General features: G+C 44.2%; 1 protein-coding gene across 3 annotated transcripts in view; it reads right to left on the bottom strand.

Annotated features, from left to right (window-relative positions):
- CDKAL1 (CDK5 regulatory subunit associated protein 1 like 1) overlaps positions 1 to 21,958 on the bottom strand; it is a 640,699-nt gene that overhangs the window by 18,143 nt on the left and 600,598 nt on the right. For 2 of the 3 annotated variants that reach the window (XM_059179446.1, XM_059179445.1), the window contains 2 exons: positions 12,058 to 12,141; positions 8,727 to 8,891 (listed from right to left, as the gene is read on the bottom strand). In XM_059179446.1, the coding sequence (XP_059035429.1) occupies positions 8,727 to 8,891; positions 12,058 to 12,141 (249 nt within the window). Of the gene's footprint in view, positions 1 to 6,402; positions 7,202 to 8,726; positions 8,892 to 12,057; positions 12,142 to 21,958 lie in introns of those variants that run through there. The other variant, XM_059179447.1, reaches the window with a different exon arrangement.

The raw sequence follows: 21,958 nt of genomic DNA, 5'->3' as shown, positions 1-21,958 counted from the left end.
CCACTAGACTTTCCTCTCCCTGAGGGCAAGGACCACGTCCTAGACTTCTGCGTCCCAAGCGGCACTTAGCAAAGTACCGGGTCCACTTTGGAAATTGACAGGATGGCCGCGTGATTCATCTTCTGAACCAGAACATGGTGGGGAGTAAAGAGAGGGGCACCATGATCAGTTACATCAGGACAACAGGTATAAAGCAAGGCTGTCCCAGGCAAACTGAGACACGGCCATGCCATGCTAGCTGATGGAGGAAGCGTAACATAGCCAATGCGAGAGCATCAAAGTGCAGTTCAGGACACATGAGTTCAAACCATCACAACAGATACTCCTCTGTTGGAGTCTCCCTCCTCCCAGTTGGTGGGGACATGAGACTGGGCCTAGCTGACCTTTCATGTTTGGGTGTTGCCAAGATACCACTTTGGTTTTCCTAAGAAAGCTTTTTCTATTTGTTGCTTTTATGATGAAGAATACCTTTTGTTCTTAATGAATTCATTCTAGACTTGGTAAAAAATCACCCATAAAACTTTCACCTCCAGAGCCATTATGTTGCCCAGGGCAGCTGGTGTACATACATAAGACCCCCTCCCTGGCCTACCAGGGTCCCTATGGAAGAAGAGTATTACCAGAACCACACCCAGACTAAAACCTCCTCAAAGGCCAGGATGCTCTTTGTTATTTGTATCGCCAACATGTGGGCCGGTGCCTCAATAACATTAAAGTCGGTAAACGCTGAAACCCACCATAAGACTCCAGGCATCAGGCACATGGCGCATGTGTGAACAATCCAGTGTCAGGGGGCCTAGTCTCTTTCCTTCCTTGCTCTGGGCGTCTGCCCTTGCCTCTGACCGCAAGCTCGCTGTGCCTTCTACTCCCTCCAGAGTCCAGGTCCAGAGGGAGGGGCAGCGCCTGGCCAAGTCCTCCCTCCTATGCCTCTTGGTGAGCGAGCATAGCAGTGCTCCTGTGTTCAGCTGCTGTGGCTGAGGCTACAGGAATACAGTGAGAGAACACGGGTAAAAAGGTAGCATCGGTAAACTTCATGCCACGCGCACAGGACAGGGTCACTGACTGGGAGCCATTATTGCTATGAAGGCACAATTCCATGACGCACACAGTTCCCCTCCCCGTGCCCCAGCACCAGGCCTCGGGAGGAGGAAATTATCGTCCGTGGTTGCATGGGTGGTGATGCAAGAGGCGTGAGAGCAGACTGCTGAGCAGTGGGACACTCAGATGGTACTCTGGATGGTCACCAAACAGGTACACGAAGGTACAGCGGACACACCAAGCGCATCCTGAGCTGACATAATCACAGCGATGAGTTCAGCTGTAATGCCAATAAAATATACAGCTCAGCAGCACAGAATAAAATCTACGTATCGAGACAGCGACACCCAACCACGTCTTAACGGGCGGGCAGAAGACACTGATGGGTGCGGCATGAACGAAATGGACTTAATAGCCAGTGTACTGTGTTTTCACGGTGGGCGACACCAATTTAACATATGGGCAATGAAGAAGTCAATCTTATATCAAGTTTAAAAAAAAAAAAAAAAAAAGGAATGAGAAAAACCACGTGGGGTTGGAGCCAATATCTCAGGGCTGGAAGGAAAATAGGAAGGAACACACCCTCATTTGCTTCTAACACGGTTAGCTGATCTGTTTGAAATTAGATCCACTTTCAACTGTTTTAACTTAATTATTAAGCCATTTCTTAACCTCGTGAACGCAGTTTTCATGTGCTTTCAAATGTGGCCCTGAACTAATAGACCCTTTCACTTCAGTGGTTTTGGAAATGAATGTTAGATGGAGAGGAAAGCAGTTTTACGGTGCTTTTGTAAGGGTCAGAGCTCTGAAAATATAGTATGGTTTGTACATAAAACTCAGTCCACCTGAATATCCTGCTGGCCCTTTGGGAATGAAGGCAAACCGTGCCACCCTTTAAAACTCCTGCTTCCTTTCCACGGGCAGTCGGCTGTGCTGGTGCTGAGCCATCTAACTGCTCAAGTGAATCCATTACTGGGATCAAAGTCTCAACGGATGAGAAACAGGTGGCAGCCAGGAACCCTGGGGGCAACCTTCCCACTGCATCTGAGAAACGGAATGGTGGGTCCAGCTCTCCGTTCTAGAACAGTCGCCATTAGAAAGACACATAAAGAGAAAGAAACGTCTGTCAGGATGAATATCTGAGCTCTGAAATTGCTGTGGGGTCTCTTTCTGCTCATCGGTTTTTCTCATTATGTGGAGGGGCTGCCAAGTTCGTCTGTTTTCATCCGCCATTTTGTAGGAAATCGACAGCTTATGATTGCAACTATCTTTGTTGTTGTTGTTAGGATTTATTTGAGAGAGAGAGAGCACTCCCAGGGCGGGGGGACGGAGGGAAAGGGAGAGAGAGTCTTAAGCAGACTCCATACAGAGCACAGAGCCTGATGAGGGGCCCGATCTCTCGACCCTGAGATCATGACCTGAGCCGAAACCAAGAGTCGGACGCTCAACTGACTGTGCCACCTGGGTGTCCCGATGACAACTTTTGAAATGATCAAAGGTTGGGCAATTTTTACCTTCTCTGCATCACTGTGTGGAATGTATCACAAATTAATAATGATAATATTAAGAGGGGCCAATCTTTATTGACTGTTAAGCCATTTCCCTGTAGTCCCATGAAGCAGGTACTATTATCCATGTTTATGGAGGAGAGAGAGGAGGTGGAGATAAGAAGAGTTTACCCAAGGTCATACTCCTTGTAAGTGGTGGAACAGATTCAGACACAAGTGTTCAGAATCCAGCATCAGTGTTCTTAACTGCTGTACAATACTATAGAGTGAAAGCCAATGGAAGCAAAGTACCTTTTAAAAAAACATTGACGTAAAAAAAAAAAAAAATTAAGACCCAGGAAATCACTGATTTTTAAAAGTACACTTACTGAATCCTTTTATCAAATATTAATGCACGTGTGATACACCAGGCATTCTGTCCCCATGATCTAATTTAATCCTCTGTGGCTCGATTGTGTCCATTTTACAAATGAAGAAACTGTGATTCAAGGAGGTTGTACAGGAGCAGAGAAGCGTGTAATTCCCATCTGAACCCAAACACGAGAGACTCCAAATCTCGAGCTGCTTCCACAAATCACCACCCCCCACCCTGCCACCACCTCTTTCTTATTTAAAGCAATCCTTTCCTACTAGGAATAAACTCAAAAAAAGAAAAACTTTGCAATAAAACTCACTACTTAAGTTTGGAATCAGAGAGAATTTTCTTCCGATTCAGGCATGAAATGGCTCTGACTTCTTAAGTATTGATCTCAGAGATGGTAGGATCCAAGTAATTTGTTAGAAGATGGGCCACAAGAGAGGAAAGAGCACCAGGAGTAAAACTAGTTAGCTTCGATCAAGCAGGGGTAGTGTTCATATTCTCCTGTCTTCCTAACACAGGCTGGTAACGCAAATACCACTTTCCATAGAACACAGAGAAGACGGTTAATACCGTCCATTTTCTCCTCATTTTTTTCTCTGCATCCGGCACAAGCCCGAGTGGTCGAGTGGTATCCAGAAGACAACTAAAGCCGTGAAGTCATTGGTAAGACTCTTGCAACTCCAAAGGGAAAGTTGGTTTAAGCCTGGGCTGAAAAACCCGGGCCTGACCTCACATCCTTCAGGACGGCCACTACCGAAACTCCAGAAAACACCACATATTGGTGAGGATAGTCACCTAACCACTACCTTCTGACCAGTCTGCTGTCTCTCTGGCTACGTAAATACTTTGAGGTAATCCCGCCTCTCTCTTCTTTGACCGAGAAGATGCTGGGTTTCATACAGGGTAATAGTATTCAACTTAGAGACAAGAACAACACAGACTCTCATGTATTTTGCCGAAGAGCCCAACAAAAATCATTGTAAACATCCATTGAATTTTCATATACTTCTAGGCAGTAACTGTCAAGATACACTGTGAAAAACAGCAAAAGTGTCTATAATTTATCTAGGACGGAGGTGGCAAAAAACATGTACATGTATTTGTTTATATTGTTAAAGCAAACCCTTGGAAGAATAAGCCAAAAACTAAAGCAAACAAAATTCCTTAAATAGGTAAGAGAAGAAACAGGGTGGAGAAGACAGAAGGTGAACTTCTCAGAACATACTTCCGTAGATTTGATTTTGCTAAATATTTTACATGATTTTGAAACAAAACTAAATTTTTTAAATTCCCCCCAAATTTGAAAATAAAGTGGAACAAATGTTCCTAGCAGAGTAGTCACTGGCTGGTACAGCCGTACAGAGAGGAATGAATTCGGCTAACTTCAAAACTACCCTCTGCCTGTACAGTCCTCGAGGGAAATACCCAGCAACAAAAACACCTGTAAAACCACCTCCCCACCACCGCCACCTCAAATCAGCTCCGCGCTCAGGAGTCACACTGTAGGTGATGGCGCTAGTATGGTTATTCGTGGACAGTTACGTGAGTAGCACAGGACACAGCCCGTGAGTACTTATGCGAGGTGACCAGGACCTGGGATTTTCAGTGTGGAAGACAAGAAGTTACACATGTTAAAGGTGGGTGACGGGTATGTGACATGTATTATGCTTGAAATTTGCTACAGTACAAATTTTCCATAACTGAGTTAAAACAAAACAACTCCTTGATCCCAGTCTTTGATAGACGGCTCTTCAGTAATTATTCATATTATCAGGTGGTCACGGATCTGGTGCAGTAGGCGCTATTTCCCCATGGGTTTTCTTCAGGTGGCACGACTGGAAGGCACGGCAATTTTCTGAGGAAACTTCAACTGTGTAAAATGATCATCGCACTGAACAGGATACGTTACGACACACTTGGGCTCTATGAGGGAGCGTGGCAAAAATATCACCACTCTTCAACACCTTAAAACTTGTGCTTTTTCTCAGGGTTCCCATGCCTATGGCCCTTCCCCCTAAGTATCCCCTCCCCACAGGCAGGTGACGTTTGCATGTCCCCACAGTCATTTCTACAACCCACTTCAGAAGAATTATTAATACGCAGATGAGACAGTCTTCACCATCCAGGGGGATGCGGTCCCACGCTTTCTGAAGTTCCAAGTGTGGAAATTTGGCCTTATTACATTACAATATTAAAACTGCTTTTATAAATAGCAAACCCTCTTTCCCACTTGAGAATCATTTTCTTAGAAGAGTGGTTTTCAAACTTGAGCAGGCACCAGAATTACCCAGAGAGCTTATTAAGAAAACAGGTTACTGGGCCTTACTCTCAGAGTTTCTGATTCAGGTCCAGTTTGAAGCCTGAGAATTCGCCTTGTTAACAAGTTCCCAGATTTGCTGATGCTGCAAGTCTGGAGACCACACTTGAGAATTATGATCCAAGAACATCTATGAAAACGTATGTGTCCCTTGCTTCCTCCTAAGAACAAAGCCCCCTGAAACTTTTCATATAAAAGTTCATGATCTCCCCTTTCTTTGATTTATATCTGTCCTTTGAATTCCATGATGCCTTCCCCTGTTTAATTATTATATAACCTTTTTTTGAAATTAATTATCCTTAAAACGATACTCAGAAATGTCCCCTGTTAGCTTATCGGTACCTGTTTGCTTCCGTATTCCTTAAAAATATTCAGGCAATTTTGCTTCTTTCCTATCACCCTCTCTTTCTAATTCTCTATTCCTTTAACCAAACTGAGAGGAAAGATGGGGGAATACTCATGGAAGATGTTACCGTATGCTGTTTCCTAGCATATAATTTCGTACAGGACAGTAAACTTTGACTTGATTATTGCTCGCCTTTTCCATCCTGTTGTGGGCACTCACTTACAACCTGAAAATAACAAGGCCTGATATTTATTAATATTTATAGAATTCAACGCCCTGCCACAGGGTAGGCAGTCAATCCATTTTTGTCAAACAGAATATTTCAATCACAGAATCCCGGAGACAACTGAGGTCCAGGGAACCTAAGTGATATACAAAAGGTCAAAAAGTCTGTTACCACAGATGCCAGAATGCTATCATCTGGATCCCACGATGCCCACCCAGGTTGCGCCCCTTCCCCCAGTCTGTTCTACCTCTCACTAGTTTTATCAGAAGATGCCAACAGGACCTAAAGGGGGACAAAATAACTCTCAAGGAGCATCGGGCTAAATACTTAGAGAATAATCATAAAATTCTCAATGAGGATAAATGCATTTACTTTGGCCAATAATTACTTAATACAATACTTTGCTTTAGATGCTTTGACCTTTCCAGATGTCTTTACAAAGTGTACAGGGGAGGTCGCCATTCTAGACAAACTAAGGAAAAGCCTACAAGATGCAGAAACACATTCCGATGGGATGGGTCCTCTGTCCTAAACAGACCATCGTATATAGAAATCCACTCCCCTCGCTTACCCCTAGACAGCATGTACTGCATGATGAGGGCTAAAACAACGAAACACAACGACAATGATTAGTACCAGGTCATCTTCAGGGTTTGCTCTTTCTAGATGCAACTAGATTTATGGGAAAGGGGAAACGACCCTTTGGAAGCTGATTGCTATGCCCCAGGAACAGTATCAGGTGGCTTACAGACACTACCAAAGGGACTCCTTTCAATGACCCTACAGGCGAGACATTAGTCTTCCCATTGAAATGAAGACGAAAGGAAGCTTGGCAGTTGCATAGTTAGGGGAAACTGGCAAGTCCAGATGCAAACTCAGGTCTGTCAGACCCCAAGGTCATGCTTCATCCATGGAGGAAGTATGCTGGTTCTGTCATTCAAGAGTTCCAGAACCTTTACCGGTGCTCAAAGAGCTCAACGAGTCTGAGACATGGTTACAACCTCTACCCACTTCTCTACTCTATAAAAGTGTGACAAGCTGTTCTCCTCCTGCTTAATTTATTTTGGCTTGTGTCATCAGCAAAAACATTTCTAATATCAGGACACACTGACTGAAGAAGGCTTTTTGACCCTGAGCCTGGTGTTATCTTTAAAAGCTGACCAGTAATGAAGTGTAAAGCCACGTTCAGTCCTGACATACAGGAAGTCACAAACGGTGATGGAAGCCTGGCCTGATTTTCCCTCGAAAGTCCTAACCCTTTGGCTTCATGCGTGTGGCCTTGCCCCTTCCTAGAAACCGAGGAGGGCCAACACACAAGTGACTTTCCCTCATCTCACCCAGGATCTGGAATAGTCCCATGCAGAGAAGGTCCGTTGGTAGAACAGATGACAATGCGTTTTCCAGGCTGGAGGGAGAGAGGACAGGGGATGAGAGGAGGCTGCCCCCCAAATTTAAACGGTGCTGCCCTTGTAGCAGGTAACACGACAGTCAAGGAACTAACAAAAGGGTATTGCTTTTCTTGGTTGAGGATAATGTTTCAAAACATTATCCTTTTCAATAGACCTACATTGAAGGAATTAAACAATCATTTGCCCACCACTGCCATTTGCTGTGAAATCCTTTTCACTGTGGCTATGTAAAGTCAACCTTGTAATACGTAGTCTGTAGAAAAACAAACAAACAACAACAACAACAAAAAGCCCACTTCCTTTAACAATCCCTCAAGGATTAGCTAACGCATCAGAAGCCAAATCTTTATGCAAGAGAATTTAAATTCTGGATTCTAGTGTTCCTTCCTGGTCATCCATCCCAAACCCCAAAGACTTTTTTTTTTTTTTTTGAAGCAACAGCAACCGTTAATGGCTATGCTTATCAAGTACTAGAGCTCACTCCTGGCTGAGCGGGATGACACACAGTTGGCAGGGCCCCGGCGAAGGCGAGCCTGTGTCACTCCATTTATCAGTCCGATGGCCGTGCACGCGGATTCTTCACGTGCACCTGTCAGGCTCACGAGAGGCGTCACTCGTGTTTGGGCATCAGAGTCCATCACCACAGTGAGTGAGAGCACAGATAACAGGACCCTCTTTGTTGCTACGCTCGATGCTTAATTAACATGCCCTGGCAGTTTATTTTGAGGGGAAAGATAATACATACATTCAAACAATCGTGGAATTCGATGGCCAGATAAACATCGCTTCTCATTTTTCCGTACGCAAAGTCATGGCTGCACACTTTTTTGTGGAGTGCTTAACAATTGTGTTGGAGAAAGGACATCAAATGATGCTTAGAAATGTGATACACATTTTCATTTCACACCCCATCAGCTTTTACAACTGTAGCTCAATGAAATGTAAGAGGGAGACTGGAAAACAGCCAGATTTGCACCAAGGTATAAAAGAGGGGTCAGGTTACTTTTTTATAGAAAGGAAAAAAATTGTTTAATTTTCACTCCACATGACTAAAGCAGATATTCAACAAACAGCCTGGAGAAAGGCACTCACACCACACACACCGACACGCTTTAGTGCCTGTTTAACTGCAGGCGTTTACTGTATTATCAACAGCTTCGTAAAGCAAGAAACCCTTCCTCTCATCACCCCCTTCCACTCAGGATCTCCTGACACAGAGATGCCCTGGATCAGATGATCTTCTGTGTTCCATCTTTCACCTGAAAATAATGCCTTTTGCCCTCTACGGCTGGCCTAGAAGTAGGAAGGGCTCATTCCCTCTCCAGGCGGAGCAGCAAAGCTAAAGGCATCAGCAAAACTGCATCTTTCTAATTCAGAGTTCAGTCTGTCAGGAAGGATTAAAGCCTCATGCATACATAAAGAGGGAACTAGAAATGATAACAGAAACACGGTCTGGAATCTCTGTGCTTCTGCAGCTGCTGTTTTACCAGCAAGGTAGAGAGAAAAGCGTCTTTTACTCACCTCTGTTAAACCTGAGACTTGTCCCTTTGCTAATGGTTTGCTGATGGATGGCGTGTATACTTTGGCGTCTGATACTGGCTGCCCTTTCATGAAGTGTTTCCCTGATTCGTAAATGTCCACTTCGATCATTTTCCCCATGAATGTGGGGTTCTTTGGCACTAAGACCTTTAAAGAAAAATTCAGAAGGCTTAATTTGAACAAAATAAACTTGCCATTTTAGAGCACCGTTTTAGATTGATAGGATGACTGCAAAGGAAGCAGAGGAGTCCCGGATACCTCAGACCCCTATTTTCCATGAACATCCGACCACGAGTACGGTACGTTCGTCACAATGAATGAACCCACACTGACCTAGGACTACCCGCCGCAGTCCATCCTTTATTCGGGTATCCCTGGCTGCCTCCTTGCCTCTTCTCTCTGTCCTGAGACCCTGTCCCGAGTAGGCTCCATCTTCCAGCTGCTCAAGGATCTGGAGATCCTGCAGGCGAGGGAGGCGCGTGTGGGAGGAGCCACGGGCTGGAGACAATGCGCCTTCCTCGGGATGCCTGCTGTCCTCAGGCATGTGGCAGGCAGACCCGGGGGGAGCCCCCAGCAATCAAGCCAGTCGCTTTTGGACAGGCCTTTGATATGCTGCTCTCGGCTGTCCCATGCAATGAGGAAAACTGAGACAACGCTGATGAAAGCCTTATACTTTCCATACCTGCCAAGTCAGCGGTCAGAATCATGGTTTGAATAGACACTTCAGATAAAGGCCGCGTGTTTGTGTGTGCATGAGTGTGTGTGCGTGTGTGCATGAGAGAGAGAGCATGGGTGTGTGATTTGAGGGGCAGGGAGCAGAAGAGCATTTAAAAGCGCCCTTTTTAATGGCCCAAGTGTTGGTGTTGGAGTTCAATGACTCCTCTGATGAACAACAGCCTCCGTTCCCGTCTCTCGCTCTGTCCTGGGACAGGCACGTTGGTTCCTTCTACCTCCACAGACAATCGGCAGTTCTGAAGGCTCCTTTGGCTAGTTCACAAGGAACTGTCAGACGGTCTCTCTCCGCTCGAGATTTCTGACGGAAGCACTTGTTTACCTCGAGCAAACGTTCCGGTCCTTGGGGACCCGGAGGACGTTTGCACACGGCGTGTCTCCCTCACGTTTCTGTGTCGGGGCCTTAGCCGCTCGCCAGGCTTTTCAAGTCAGGATCCAAAACAAACAGACTCATTCCAACCTAGTAATACTGTCATTTCTAGATACCATCTCCACTTCTGGAGCTCATCTTATTTAGAAAAATCATTCCTCTGACATCTTTGATACGCTTCGCTGTAGAGACAGACATGCTGGAGGTGAGCCAGGGTTCCATGGCCGACTTCTCTGGGAGGCAAAGAGGGATCTGGGTCTTTCTGGGTTTGATTCTTTTTATGACCACTGAGTCCACGGCCCCATCAAAGGAGAGGAAAAAGGTCACCTGGGCGCTGAATTACTCACAGCAAGCACGTGAACTCAAAGAGCTTTAGTATCAGAATATGAAAACCCCTTTAAATCGGTTTTTATACAACAAGAAAAATCTCTAGAGTAAACTGTCCCTGGGAGATGTGGTACTATTCTGGGGAGAAAGAACTCTCCTTGATCTGCTGCCTTGATCTGAATGAAGGGCTCAGTGTTTTTTCCCCCTCCAGTTGTAATAATTGGAAAAAGCCCGGCTGCTTTAAATTGGAGGAAACAGCTAATGAGGCATGCCATTGCCTTTAAAATGAAGGGGAAAAAAGTTTCCTGCTGAGGCAGAAACCCAGATGGCAGAGAAAAGAGAGGGAAGAGGCGACCAAAATACAATCGAGTTCCTCCCCAGGGCCGAGCAGGTTGGCCTGAATAGGAAAATGGCTCTTGGGAGCCAACTAATGAGATGGAAAATGGGGAAGAAACTCGTCTCCAGCATCAAGTGCTGGGAACCCCCCTCCGCTGTCGTTTCTGCCGAGTATGGAACAGGGCACGTTTAGTCTGGGCCTGGAAAAGTTCCTCCCACGTTTCCTGAGAACTCAGGGCCCAGTTTGGGGTTATTCCCTGGGAAGCATCAGCAGGGGAGGTCTCTCCGACTACGGCCTCCCTGCTTTCGGACATGGAAAGGGGGTTTCCCTTCCCTGACTCGCCCACACTAGCCCGAAGAGGTTTCCCACACTCTAATTTCAGCCACGACCCATAGGGGAAAAAAAAATTCACTTCTTATTTAACGAGAAAGGAACAAAAAGTAGGAAAACACATTTGGTATTAAGAAAAGTTAAGAGTCGGACGCCTGGGTGGCTCAGTTGGTTAAGTGTCTGCTTTTGGCTCAGGTCATCGTCCCAGGGGTCTGGGATCGAGTTCTCCCATCCGGCTCCCGGCTCCGCGGGGAGTCTGTTCCTCCCCCTCCCTCTACTCCTTCCCCTGCTGGTGCTCTCTCTCAAATAAAGAAAATCTCAAACAAAACAAAACAAAACAAAGCAAAAAACCATTAACAGAGTCCAAGAGTGACACACGAAATCCCTATGCCCATGGAGAGTCTACTGCCGAGTAGGGGAGAGCCCCTCTCTTCCTGGGCCTTTTCCAGGGCCACGGCCCCTGAGGGAGGCACCTGTGTTCTTCAGTCACTTCTGAACCACTGCCCATCTTGGGGGAGTGGAATCCTAAATGTTGAGAGAGAAGCTGGGCGGGCCGGCAGTGCGGTGAGCTGGTCCAGTTTACAAGGGAGGGCAAGGCTGCTGGCCAGTGGGCAGGCTCGGCCCGTGAAGACGATGCTCTCAGTGAAGCCGGTTTGATCCTCATGCTGGTCTCCAGAGCTGGCCCCGTGAGCTGAATTCACAGAATGGACTCTTTCCCCTTGGCCCCCAGCATTCTTACCAAGGTGGAAGTTAAAACAACAACAACAACAAACAAAAATCCTACAACTAAACAGAACCGAAAAAACCACCGACCGACGGACCACCTGAGCGAGCGCCGGGGCTGGGGCTTCGGGAGGAAATCCCTGCCCTTCCCCTTCATCCTTCCTGTTCCCTGGACAGAGGCTCCCCCTCTCCTCTGCCAGGCTGTGGGAATTCCAGCCGCGGGGACTACCTGTTCTCGCCTCCTAAAGCCTACGGCTGGTCCCGGCAAAGACGACTAAAGACAAAAACACACTTACTCCTTTGCAGAGGCATTCTGTGGACCAACCCACAGAGATAAGGCCCTGTTCATGGAGCCGACCCGATGCTCTAAAATCCCCTCGCTGTGACAGGACTCTGCAACCCTCCCCTCCTTTCTGTTCCTTTTGCTTAAGTGATTTGCTCCACAGCCCTCTCTCACTCCGGAGAAAGCACCAGGCCTCGGAAGTGTTGCTCACCTGCTCGTAGAATCGATTGTGGGCAACGTAAAACTTGGAATCAAAAGACTCTTCGGTCACTAACACTTGTTGTCTTTCGCCAATCTGTGGAGAGAAGGGGAGAGAAAAGGAAAGGTAAGGGCAAACACCTCAGGATCCAAAACAGAAGTGCCAGCCCAGACATGGACCAGTAAGCGGCATCCGCTCGGAGTTAAAGCGGATTCTGGATTGCTAGCTACTGAGCAGCTAATAGAAGAACCACTAATTCAAATTTCCTGACAGACGCTATTACCTATGCACTAATATAAAATGAGCCTAGCATGAAATCTTACTTTCTTACATAACTATGAAACAAAACTTAGCTTCCTCCTTCAACATAAGTAAGATAATTAAGGGCTCCAAGACACACAAAACTCTTCTAAGTATCACTTGGTTTCTCCAAGCAACGTTGCCCAACAAGCCAGAACAAGCTGCTTCTAATCCAAATTCATGAAAATATTTTGGCAATGGGGAAGAGTAGTAATAAACATTAATTTGAGTTATGAGGGATGTAACAGTAAAGAAAATGCCTCGAAAAGTAGTCATTAAGTCCCTGCATCTAAACATTTCACACATTGCATATAACTCTGCAATTACTGATTAATTCCTACGGCTATTTCCTTATTAAATACATTTACTCTCTCATAAGCAGCCGTCTCTTCTTTGTTGTAGCCACGACTCCATGTTCATGTTTCATTTTTTATTTTATTTTTTTTTAGGAAGAAAGACAGCAAAGATATGGGACTGTTAATTCTCTCCAGGTTCAATCTACATTTACGGTCTAAGCACACATCTTTAATAACAAAGAAGTTAAATCAGCCAAAACATTGGCTGAAGAAATGTGACCAGTCGAAAACATTCTACCACTTCCAAGTTTCGTCCACTGTGAAGTACATTTAAAGCACCAATTACTTCTTTCTAACAAGGCTGTCAAAATGTCTGATGTAGTAGCAACTAGCTGCACGGAATGATTGTGCCTAGAATTATTTTTGCCTTCACTGCTTGATAAATACAACTCTCTGTGTCAAAGCACACGGACAAGAAGATTTCAAAAAAGCCATCCCTAGGGGCACCTGGGTGGCTCAGTGGGTTAAAGCCTCTGCCTTTGGCTCAGGTCATGATCTCAGGGTCCTGGGATTGAGCCCCACATCAGGCTCACTGCTTGGCAGGGAGCCTGCTTCCTCCTCTCTCTCCGCCTGCCTCTCTGCCTACTTGTGATCTCTGTCTGTCAAATAAATAAATAAAATCTTAAAAAAAAAAAAAAAAAGCTGTCCCTATTCTCATATGTAGGGACTTGCTACCGCAGTCGGGTAGTTAGGGTTTAGGAAACGTAAACACAGCTGCACTAAACAGACCACCTAACAATTAAAAACAAAACACCAAACTCTCCTCTCCATCATATGATGCCAATACCTAAACACACCATAATTTACTATCTTTTTTTACTATCTTGTTCAAAATGTAGCCCCCTTAGCCAAAGGTCGTAAGGTCTCTGGGAGGATACTTACCAGGCACTTCCTTCACTCCCTGAAAACTAAGGAACTTTCCTGCCACATTCACCCCTTTTGAAAATCGAGTGGCAACCAAAGAACATCTCCCCAACTTCTCCATCGAATGGGAATGGCTGTTTATTTAACAAGAATGATGAATATTGGTTTTTACTGAAGTATATTCTTCTGGAGGAAAACTTAGCATGTTTGTACACATTTCACAGTGTGAGTTGCTTATGACTTAGGCTAAGTATCTGTCAATGGTTCTTAAGGAAATCTGCAATTACACTTCATCTCACATTAAGTTTTCGGGAAACGAATCTAGCAACAATATGAGATTGTTGAGCCCCTGAGACTGTAGCTGCTGCTTCCGTCTTGTTTGAATGAAGGTGGACAGCTGTTGTCCGCACTGCTGGGCTCCCCTGGCTCACCAGGTAACAGCCACGCGAGCTCACACAGACCCAGAGTCGGGGAGACTTGCTACGTGTGCACAGCAGAGGGTGGGGCTTCTGATCAACCACCAGAGAACTATTTATAGTTGAGTATTTAACTGATATTTGCCACAAGGATGCAGGGAAATGGCTATGTGTGGTAATTTACGGTGGCAAACATCCTCCTGTCACCTCTTCTGTCCCCTTAGTCATGCATCCTGTCTCACCAGTGAGGCTCTTAAAGTTCCTCGAAAGACACAAAGCAAAAATGAGCATAAGGAAGCCAGGACTTGGATGAAAAGCTGCTGCAATCTATTCCAATCCCCTTAAAAAACTAACTAAAATGAATAATAAATGCCCTCCTCGATATATATGTATATAAGACTGAAGTTGCAATGAAGTGACTATCAGACAACCTTTAAGAGAATGGACTATTTCCCGTAACCTTAAAAACACCCACGGCATTAAGAAGCAGGGGTGCAGGGGGAAGGTTTCAGGTGGAACTCGGGGGTAAAATTTTAAAAATGGACAAATTCCTAAGACTATGTGAGAGGTTGACAATGAAGTGTTTCATAAAGATTGTGACTGGTAGCACAAATTAGGGTGCCAGTGGAATCAGGCACCCAAAGAATGGTCTAGAGCTGGCGTCACGACAGCAGGAATGTTCAAGGACAGGCGGGAAGGGGATGCTTGGAGGGAGGAGGGCTGGTCAAAGCAGGGGTGTGGCCTGCCCGCAGAACCTGGCAGAGAGGAGTCTCAAGGAGGGTCGCTTAAAAACACGAGCCACCACATGTTTGAAGCAGATGTTAGATGGGAGAACACGGGGTCTGAGTAGATTATTTTTAAGATAGAGAAGTTAGGACATTTACTCAGCGCGAAAAGGAGAGGTCAGGAAGTAGCAGGACATGGGAAAAAGAGAGTTGGGTTCTAAGATTTAAAACACCTCTCAGTTCCAAAGTTCTAGGTCCTCCTCTGTGGTAGATCAGTAGGATTGGGGCTGGTACGTCCACAAGCTTCCCGATGCGAAAATACGTACTCTGAATCCAGGCTCACTTTCCCTAAAGTTAACATACGCTTCAAGCACACAGCTATTTTCTTGCTGCACTTAAAAGTAACGTGATCTCGAATACCCACAAAGTCCTTCAAAAAGCTGTTGAGGGATCTGAACCCCAAGAAACCCGTCAAAATCTTCCCAACAAAACCTCTGTTTTATAATCCTAAGAAAGATAACCCTTTTGTTTCTGATTTGTTTTACAGACGTATAATTTATAGTTGGTTAACTAAAATGCTCACTTAGCTTCCTCAGCATTTTTGGATGTGGGAACTTGGGATGGGAAGTTATGAATTTCAGGGGGAAACTGAGTTTCCTTTTGAGAAGTCTGATCTTGTGGCCAAAGTCAGGACTCCTGCAAGTGGCGGTCAGTCCTGCTCACACAAGGTAGGCTTATTCTGTCATTTATTCCTTAAATGTCTGTGGAGAAAGCAATTTTTCCTAGGGCAAGCAGAATTTCAGTTAGTCTATTTTAATCTAGCTTTAAAAAGATGTTTCATGGGGCGCCTGGGTGGCTCAGTGGGTTAAGCCTGTGCCTTCAGCTCCGGTCATGATCTCAGGGTCCTGGGATTGAGCCCCGCATTGGGCTCTCTGCTCAGCAGGGAGCCTGCTCCCCCCTACCCACGCCTCTCTGCATCCTTGTGATCTTTCTCTGTCAAATAAATAAAAAAAATCTTAAAAAAAAAAAAGATGTTTCATGAAGGGCACCAGGGTGTCTCAGTCGGTAGACCATGCAACTCTTGATCTCAGGGTTGTGAGTTTGAGCCCTACGTTGGGCCAGGGGTGTACTTAAATAAATAAGACAACAACAAAAAGGATGTTTTATGAAAAATTAATGATAAAAATGGTCTTGTAAAGCCATTCTTCTTCCATGTCACAGACTGCGTCCCCAAACTGAGGCAAAGTGCAGGGAAAAGGCCTCATGGGATCCTGCATTACTGGTGATCTCACAGGGCTGTATACGAAAGAACGCACCTGTACAGTTTTCCAGGCCTTGTTGGAAAGATGGGACTAGGGGTCTTATGTTTACTTATTTACTTATGTTTACTTATGTTTACTTATCTATTCATTTATCCATAAAGCCTGTAAATAAAGGCAGGAGTCCCATAAGCGGACCAGGAAGTCAGCAGCTGAAGCGGGTTTGGCGATCTCCGATTTCAAAGAGAGGACACTGAGGCCCGGCCAGATGTGGTGATTTGCTCTGGGGCAGGGCAGAAGGAAGAAGAGGAAGTCCCGGAGTCCTCCCACTACCCGGGGCCTCCCACTTGAGTGCTCACTGGAGAAAACCTACGCCATCAGAGATCTGATTCTGCAGTGCGTGACTTTTCCTTGAGTAGAGAAACATCTGCGACAAGCAAAAAGGAATGTTTTTAAATTCAAGTTTTGGGCAGAATTTTCAGTACATTACATAATCAGCTAGCCGTGTTATTTGTGTCACATCTATGCTTAAAATTTCCCAAGTGCCCAAAAGTTGTGAGAAACATCAGTTCTAACCATATGGCCAGATAACACACATAAAACAGCCTTGCGTTAACAAAGCAGTGGTTTCCGGCAGAATGTGGTTGCTGAATGAATGCTCATTCGAGTATACTGTTTCCCCATTTGTCCTCAGAAAGTTCCTACCTGACTAAGGACTGAAGAGAGACACTGAAGAGAATTGCTTTCAGGCCGGCGCACAATACAACCTTAACCAAAGACCGCAGAGTCTGTGGCCTTCACCTTTACGTCGGGAAGAAATGTAACTTGTGTAAGACTCCCTTGTTCTAGAAGAAGTAGAAGGTTTCTTTTAAACTTCTACAGATGACTTTAAATATAAACTTCACACAAAGTTTATTTTTTCTTTCTTAGTCCCTCCCCAGCCCTCCATGTCCTCACTTCTGTTTTACTTATAGAGGAAGCCTGAGATAAGGCTTTGGAAAAAAATTCCAACTCAATTTCTACTGGAGGGTTAGGTCTGAAAGATCTCAGTATTGCAGTGTTAACAGCTCAGTATCCAAAAAACATTCACAAAGGACAGATGCATATTTGAGTACCGGTACAAGAGAAATATTTCTCTCTTGCAACAGTTATAGGAAGGTAAAGAAATTATTTTGCTTCCCCTGAAGAGTTTCTAGAAATTAATTCTTCTGTCCAATAGCCTTAGGGGAAAAAAGGAGATTAAAACACATATATCAAAAGCTCTCATAATTATTTATATCACATTCTTAATAAACTTGAATATCCGTTTATCCTACAAAATGTTCTGACATGCAATTTCCGCAGCTAAGTTGTTGAGGGTTTCTTTCTTTCTTTTATTGTTTTTCTTTGTTTTCTTGGTTTTTGTAGATAATAAAATACAATTTTTCTACCTGACTGGTTTCTGAATGCATGACTCTGGGAAATGTCAAATGTCTTTCTTTAGTTCCAGTCAAATTAGTTTCCCCCCCCCTCCCCTAAGCTGCCTGGAACATGTTAAACACAAGGCTGTGACCTTAAACTCTGAAATAATATTTCTAGTGTCTGTGCAAAAGCCTGCCCTCACATACACCTTTAGACTAATTACTGCAGTGTAATGTTGCCGGTGAACCACTGTAATTACACTTGGAGAAAAGTATGGTCTTGTTCTTTCCTAGCTAATGAAAATGATAACCTTTCCATTTTGATTCATCATTCTCAACAGGCAGAGCATGCGATGCTGGGTCTCCAGGGTATCCGGTAATTTTCCTGACTGTTTATGCACACTTCTGTTTTCTGGCCCTGCAGACGCTGGAACGAAAGAACCAGGCATACTAATGCTAACAACAGTCAACAGTAATAATAGCAATAACATTAAAATTTAATATCATCCTTACTCGACAATTCCACTCTGTAATGAAAGGGCCATGACACAGGAATGTGTGTCAAAAAATGATGATGGCGCAGAAAACAAGTAATGGGACTCAAAGTCCGTCGTATTCCAAATGCTTGCCGTCCGTTTGCTGGTCTACCTAGAGATTCTTGAGAGATGTTGGGTGGTTTCTTCTCAAAGGGGCTGATTCGTATCTGACTCTAAGACAATGACTGAAAATACATTTTATCACTTTTTAAAAGCAGTTATCTTCTGGGTGAAAAAAAGAAATATTCTTTAGCTCTCCTTATTAACAGGAATAAATATATGCAAAAGAAAAAGGATGTTCCTTTGAGGTAGAATATCCATTCCCGGAAGTAGCTGACCCATGCCTACGAGTGCCTCAGTGGTCCTTATTGTTCCTTCCTCATATTTCAGAAGAAACACCAAGAAAACGGGGCGGGGGGAGTCTTTTTGCAAAAGTAGGGATGCAATATACAAAGGCCAGATGCCAGGGATCTCTGGAATCCGATCAGACTATGACGTTTCTTCTAATAGCAGCCCTGTGGCCTGTCTTCTTCAATCGCTTGCTGGCTTGCTTTCTGTCTTGTGCCCACTTCAGCAAGAGAAAAGGGAGAGAAGAGGGAGTCTTTTCCCCCTTAGAGGTAAAATCCCATTCTAATAACAGAGCTCTTTTCATCTGCTGGGTGAGAGCCAACAGTAATAGTACAATAACCCTGCTGTATTGATCTGGTTAAAATAATTCTCAACAGCAAACAGTTATGTGAGAAATGCCAACCTGACCCCTTTGCAGTATTAGAAATGTATACCTGGGTGCTTACTCAACTGCCAATTCAAAAAACAGCCAAGTTTTAACCACCTGCCTGTAAATTTTCAGTATTCTAGAACATTCTAAGGTGTTACCTACAGTGCTTTTGTGAAGATTTTTTTTTTAAACTGTGTAAGAACACAGAACATGAGATCTACTCTCTTAACAAACAGAGACGAGTGGCCCTTTTTTATCACAAAACTAGCACAAAGTATGTTAGATCTATTTTTCCCACATCAGGTAAGCTTGACAATGCCCAGGCAGTGTAGGAAGGTGCTCAACAAACATTGAGAACTATCTCAAGTCCCAAAGCCAGATGCTGCCAGTAGTAGCTATCCATGAGATCTTATCAACAGGATGACTAACGGAGGCCAACATGAGATACGTGTGTGGAACATTCTTTTATTAAAAGTTTGATTCTAAGATTAAATGTTAATCTCCACATACTTCCACCTTCCCCATCTTTTCACACTGGTCTCTACCAATCGTGACTCTGCGCGTCTGGGCCACTCTTCTTTGACGGGCTTCTCCTGGGGCACAGAAAGTGACCACACTTATGACTCAGGACAGTTGAACTGATAACCTTCCTGGAAGGAACAACAGGAACAATAGGACCACTGAGGCACTCATAGGCATAAGTCAGCTTTAGGATTTGTGTTTCACTGATGACACAGTAAACTAGCTAGATCACAAAGAGAGAGAAAGAAGAAAGACTGACCACTGGGTTTTAGAGATTTGGTGTTTACGTAATTCTACTAATGCGCAGTAATTACTTGCCAATTGCTTTTACATCTTCACTCAGAAGTACTGAGCGAAGATTGCTGAGAGCCTAAACACTATCAAACGCTTTATTAAAACAGTATAAGCCTCAGGAGAATTCAAAGAAAGGTCCAGACAGTTGGAGGAAGAAAGGTATGGGAATGGTATACGGGACACCTTGCAATTTTCTCTGTGGTGAGAAGAAGGCTTCTTTTCAAATACTAAGTTAGAGGAAAGGACGGGTAAGTTCTAGTATAACCAGGCTCTAGATAGGCATTTTTGGAATCATGAATTTCAGAGTTGGCATGGTTGGAGAATAAATAGATCATTGAGTACAAATACATCATTTTACAGATGAGAAAACTAGGGCTCATTAGAGACTAAGTGTCAAGGCCAACGTCATACAGCTAATAATATCCACCGTACCATAAATAGTGGATTTCACCCTGACCATTGTTTTTCAGCAAGTCAGTTACTGAACTGAACTAAGCCTGCACCATCCAGTTCAGTGGCCACTAGCCCAAGGCTGCTGAGCCCTTCAAATGTGGCAAATCCCAAGGGAGAGGTGCTATAAAATACATACCAGTACAACACAACCACTGGAGGTCAAAAATTTTACATGAATCAAATAATGTAAACTATTTCATGAATTTTATGCTGATTACATGCTGAAATATTTTTGACATATGGAGTTAAACATATTATTAAGATTAATGTCATCTGTTTTTTTGTTTTGTTTTGTTTTGGTTTGGTTTGGTTTTTTTGTCCTTTTTTAGTGTTGCTACCAGAAAATTTAAAATACTATGTGGTTCATAGGACATTTTTACCGGACAGGGCTGCTCTAAACCAGTATTAGCTAGTTTTTAAGGATTTCACAGAAATCCTCCCTTTTACTATTTCAGAAAGGACCATCCTACTCATTTTTCAAAAACTAGTCATTTTCAAAAAAATTGTCTTTAACTCATCACAAACACTCATAATTTCAGTAATCATAAAAATACAACAGTTTAATTTTAGGAAAGAATGCACACATATCTATCAATTATAAAGGCGGGATTTTTCGACCTGGTAAAATCCTCTTTTTGACCCTTGCACTATTCTTGTTTCCATTTTTCTGGTCGATCACAGTCTCCCCAAAAGCGAAGGCATGAGCAGCTTGCTTGTTGTTTTTAGGGAGATTGAGGCAACCAAGGGGAGAGGCCATCTGAATTTTCCACTCTGTCCTCCATTTTGCCTGGCTGCGAAGGCAGCCTTTTCCAACAAATAAACAAACAATGGTGCTTGGACTAAAAAGGCAGAGATCGAGCTATTCTCAAATTCATTTTCAAAAAGCCCAAAATGAATGTCCCACATACATACCGACTTTGGTAGGAGACATCTTCCCCTTACCAACCCTGTTAGCAAAGAACTCAGCATAGACGTGAGCAATAAATTACACCCCACCATCTTTCAACCATTTGCCAGCCAGGATTGAGGCGGAGGAGAGCAGAAGGGATTAAGCAGAAATCAAAGCCAGCCAAGCTCTCAAGGTGTCTAATTAGCATTACAAAAGACGCTGCCCCAATCTTTCAGCAGCGGGCAACACATCTCATTAAAGAAGACCGAATAACAATTCTTCTCTCTGCTCCCCCCTCCCCCACTCTCTCCCCCTAACACCCCCCTCCCCCAACACTCCTTGGCTTAGCTCTGGGAGACCCGGAGAGCTCAGTCCCAGCCCTTTTGTCTTATTGGTTGGGCTTTCAGGCTGCAGGGGAAAGAGCCTTCTTGTATTACTGTGCACCTGCATCTCAGTGATTTATTCTGATTTCCTCTCCTGCCGTGAAAATGTAGCTTCTTCAAGCACATACAAGTTCTGCTATGCAGTTTATGGGTCTAGAATATTGAGGAATGGCAATGATAACCTCAAAAAAATGGATACTAGTTCCCCCTAAAACGTCTTTATTTAAAGAAATTGATTTCTCTTCACCTAGTCTGTTTTCCCCCTTTAATATTACTCCACCGTCTCAGAGTTAATGAAGCTGAACTGAAATTCTACCCAATTTTATTGCAACCGGTAGTAAGCTGCGAGTGTGCGCGTGCGCACACGCCTGCATACGCGCATCGGGGAATGTAAACGACTAGTCTGGTTCAACGCCATCCTCTGCCCCTCTTTGCTCTCGAGGACAGACAAGCGCAAAAATATGTATAAAACCCAACCTGAAAAAACTGAGGTTACAGATGAACACGGTAGTTTTTGTATAGCAGGTGGGTGGTTTTTATATAAAATGTAAGGCGCAAATAAAAGATCCTATGTAAACCAAGAACAAAAAAATAGCCTTCCACGGTGAGCACCAAGAAAGATGGAAGCCTCAAGTAATCCTATGTACTCTTTCCTATCAACCTACTGTGGGGGGAGGACGGAGTGGGGAGGAGAAAGGAAAGATCCCAGCCATTCAATCCAAACAATTTCCAATTCTGAGCTTTATTTATTATTTTTTTTTTTATCAGGAACACCTTTCACAAAGGAATCTAGTTCTG

Source organism: Mustela lutreola, chromosome 6, assembly GCF_030435805.1.
Source record: "Mustela lutreola isolate mMusLut2 chromosome 6, mMusLut2.pri, whole genome shotgun sequence".
NCBI lineage: Eukaryota > Metazoa > Chordata > Mammalia > Carnivora > Mustelidae > Mustela > Mustela lutreola.
Note: the sequence above shows the minus strand (reverse complement) of the source record. Positions and strands in the feature narration are given on the sequence as shown.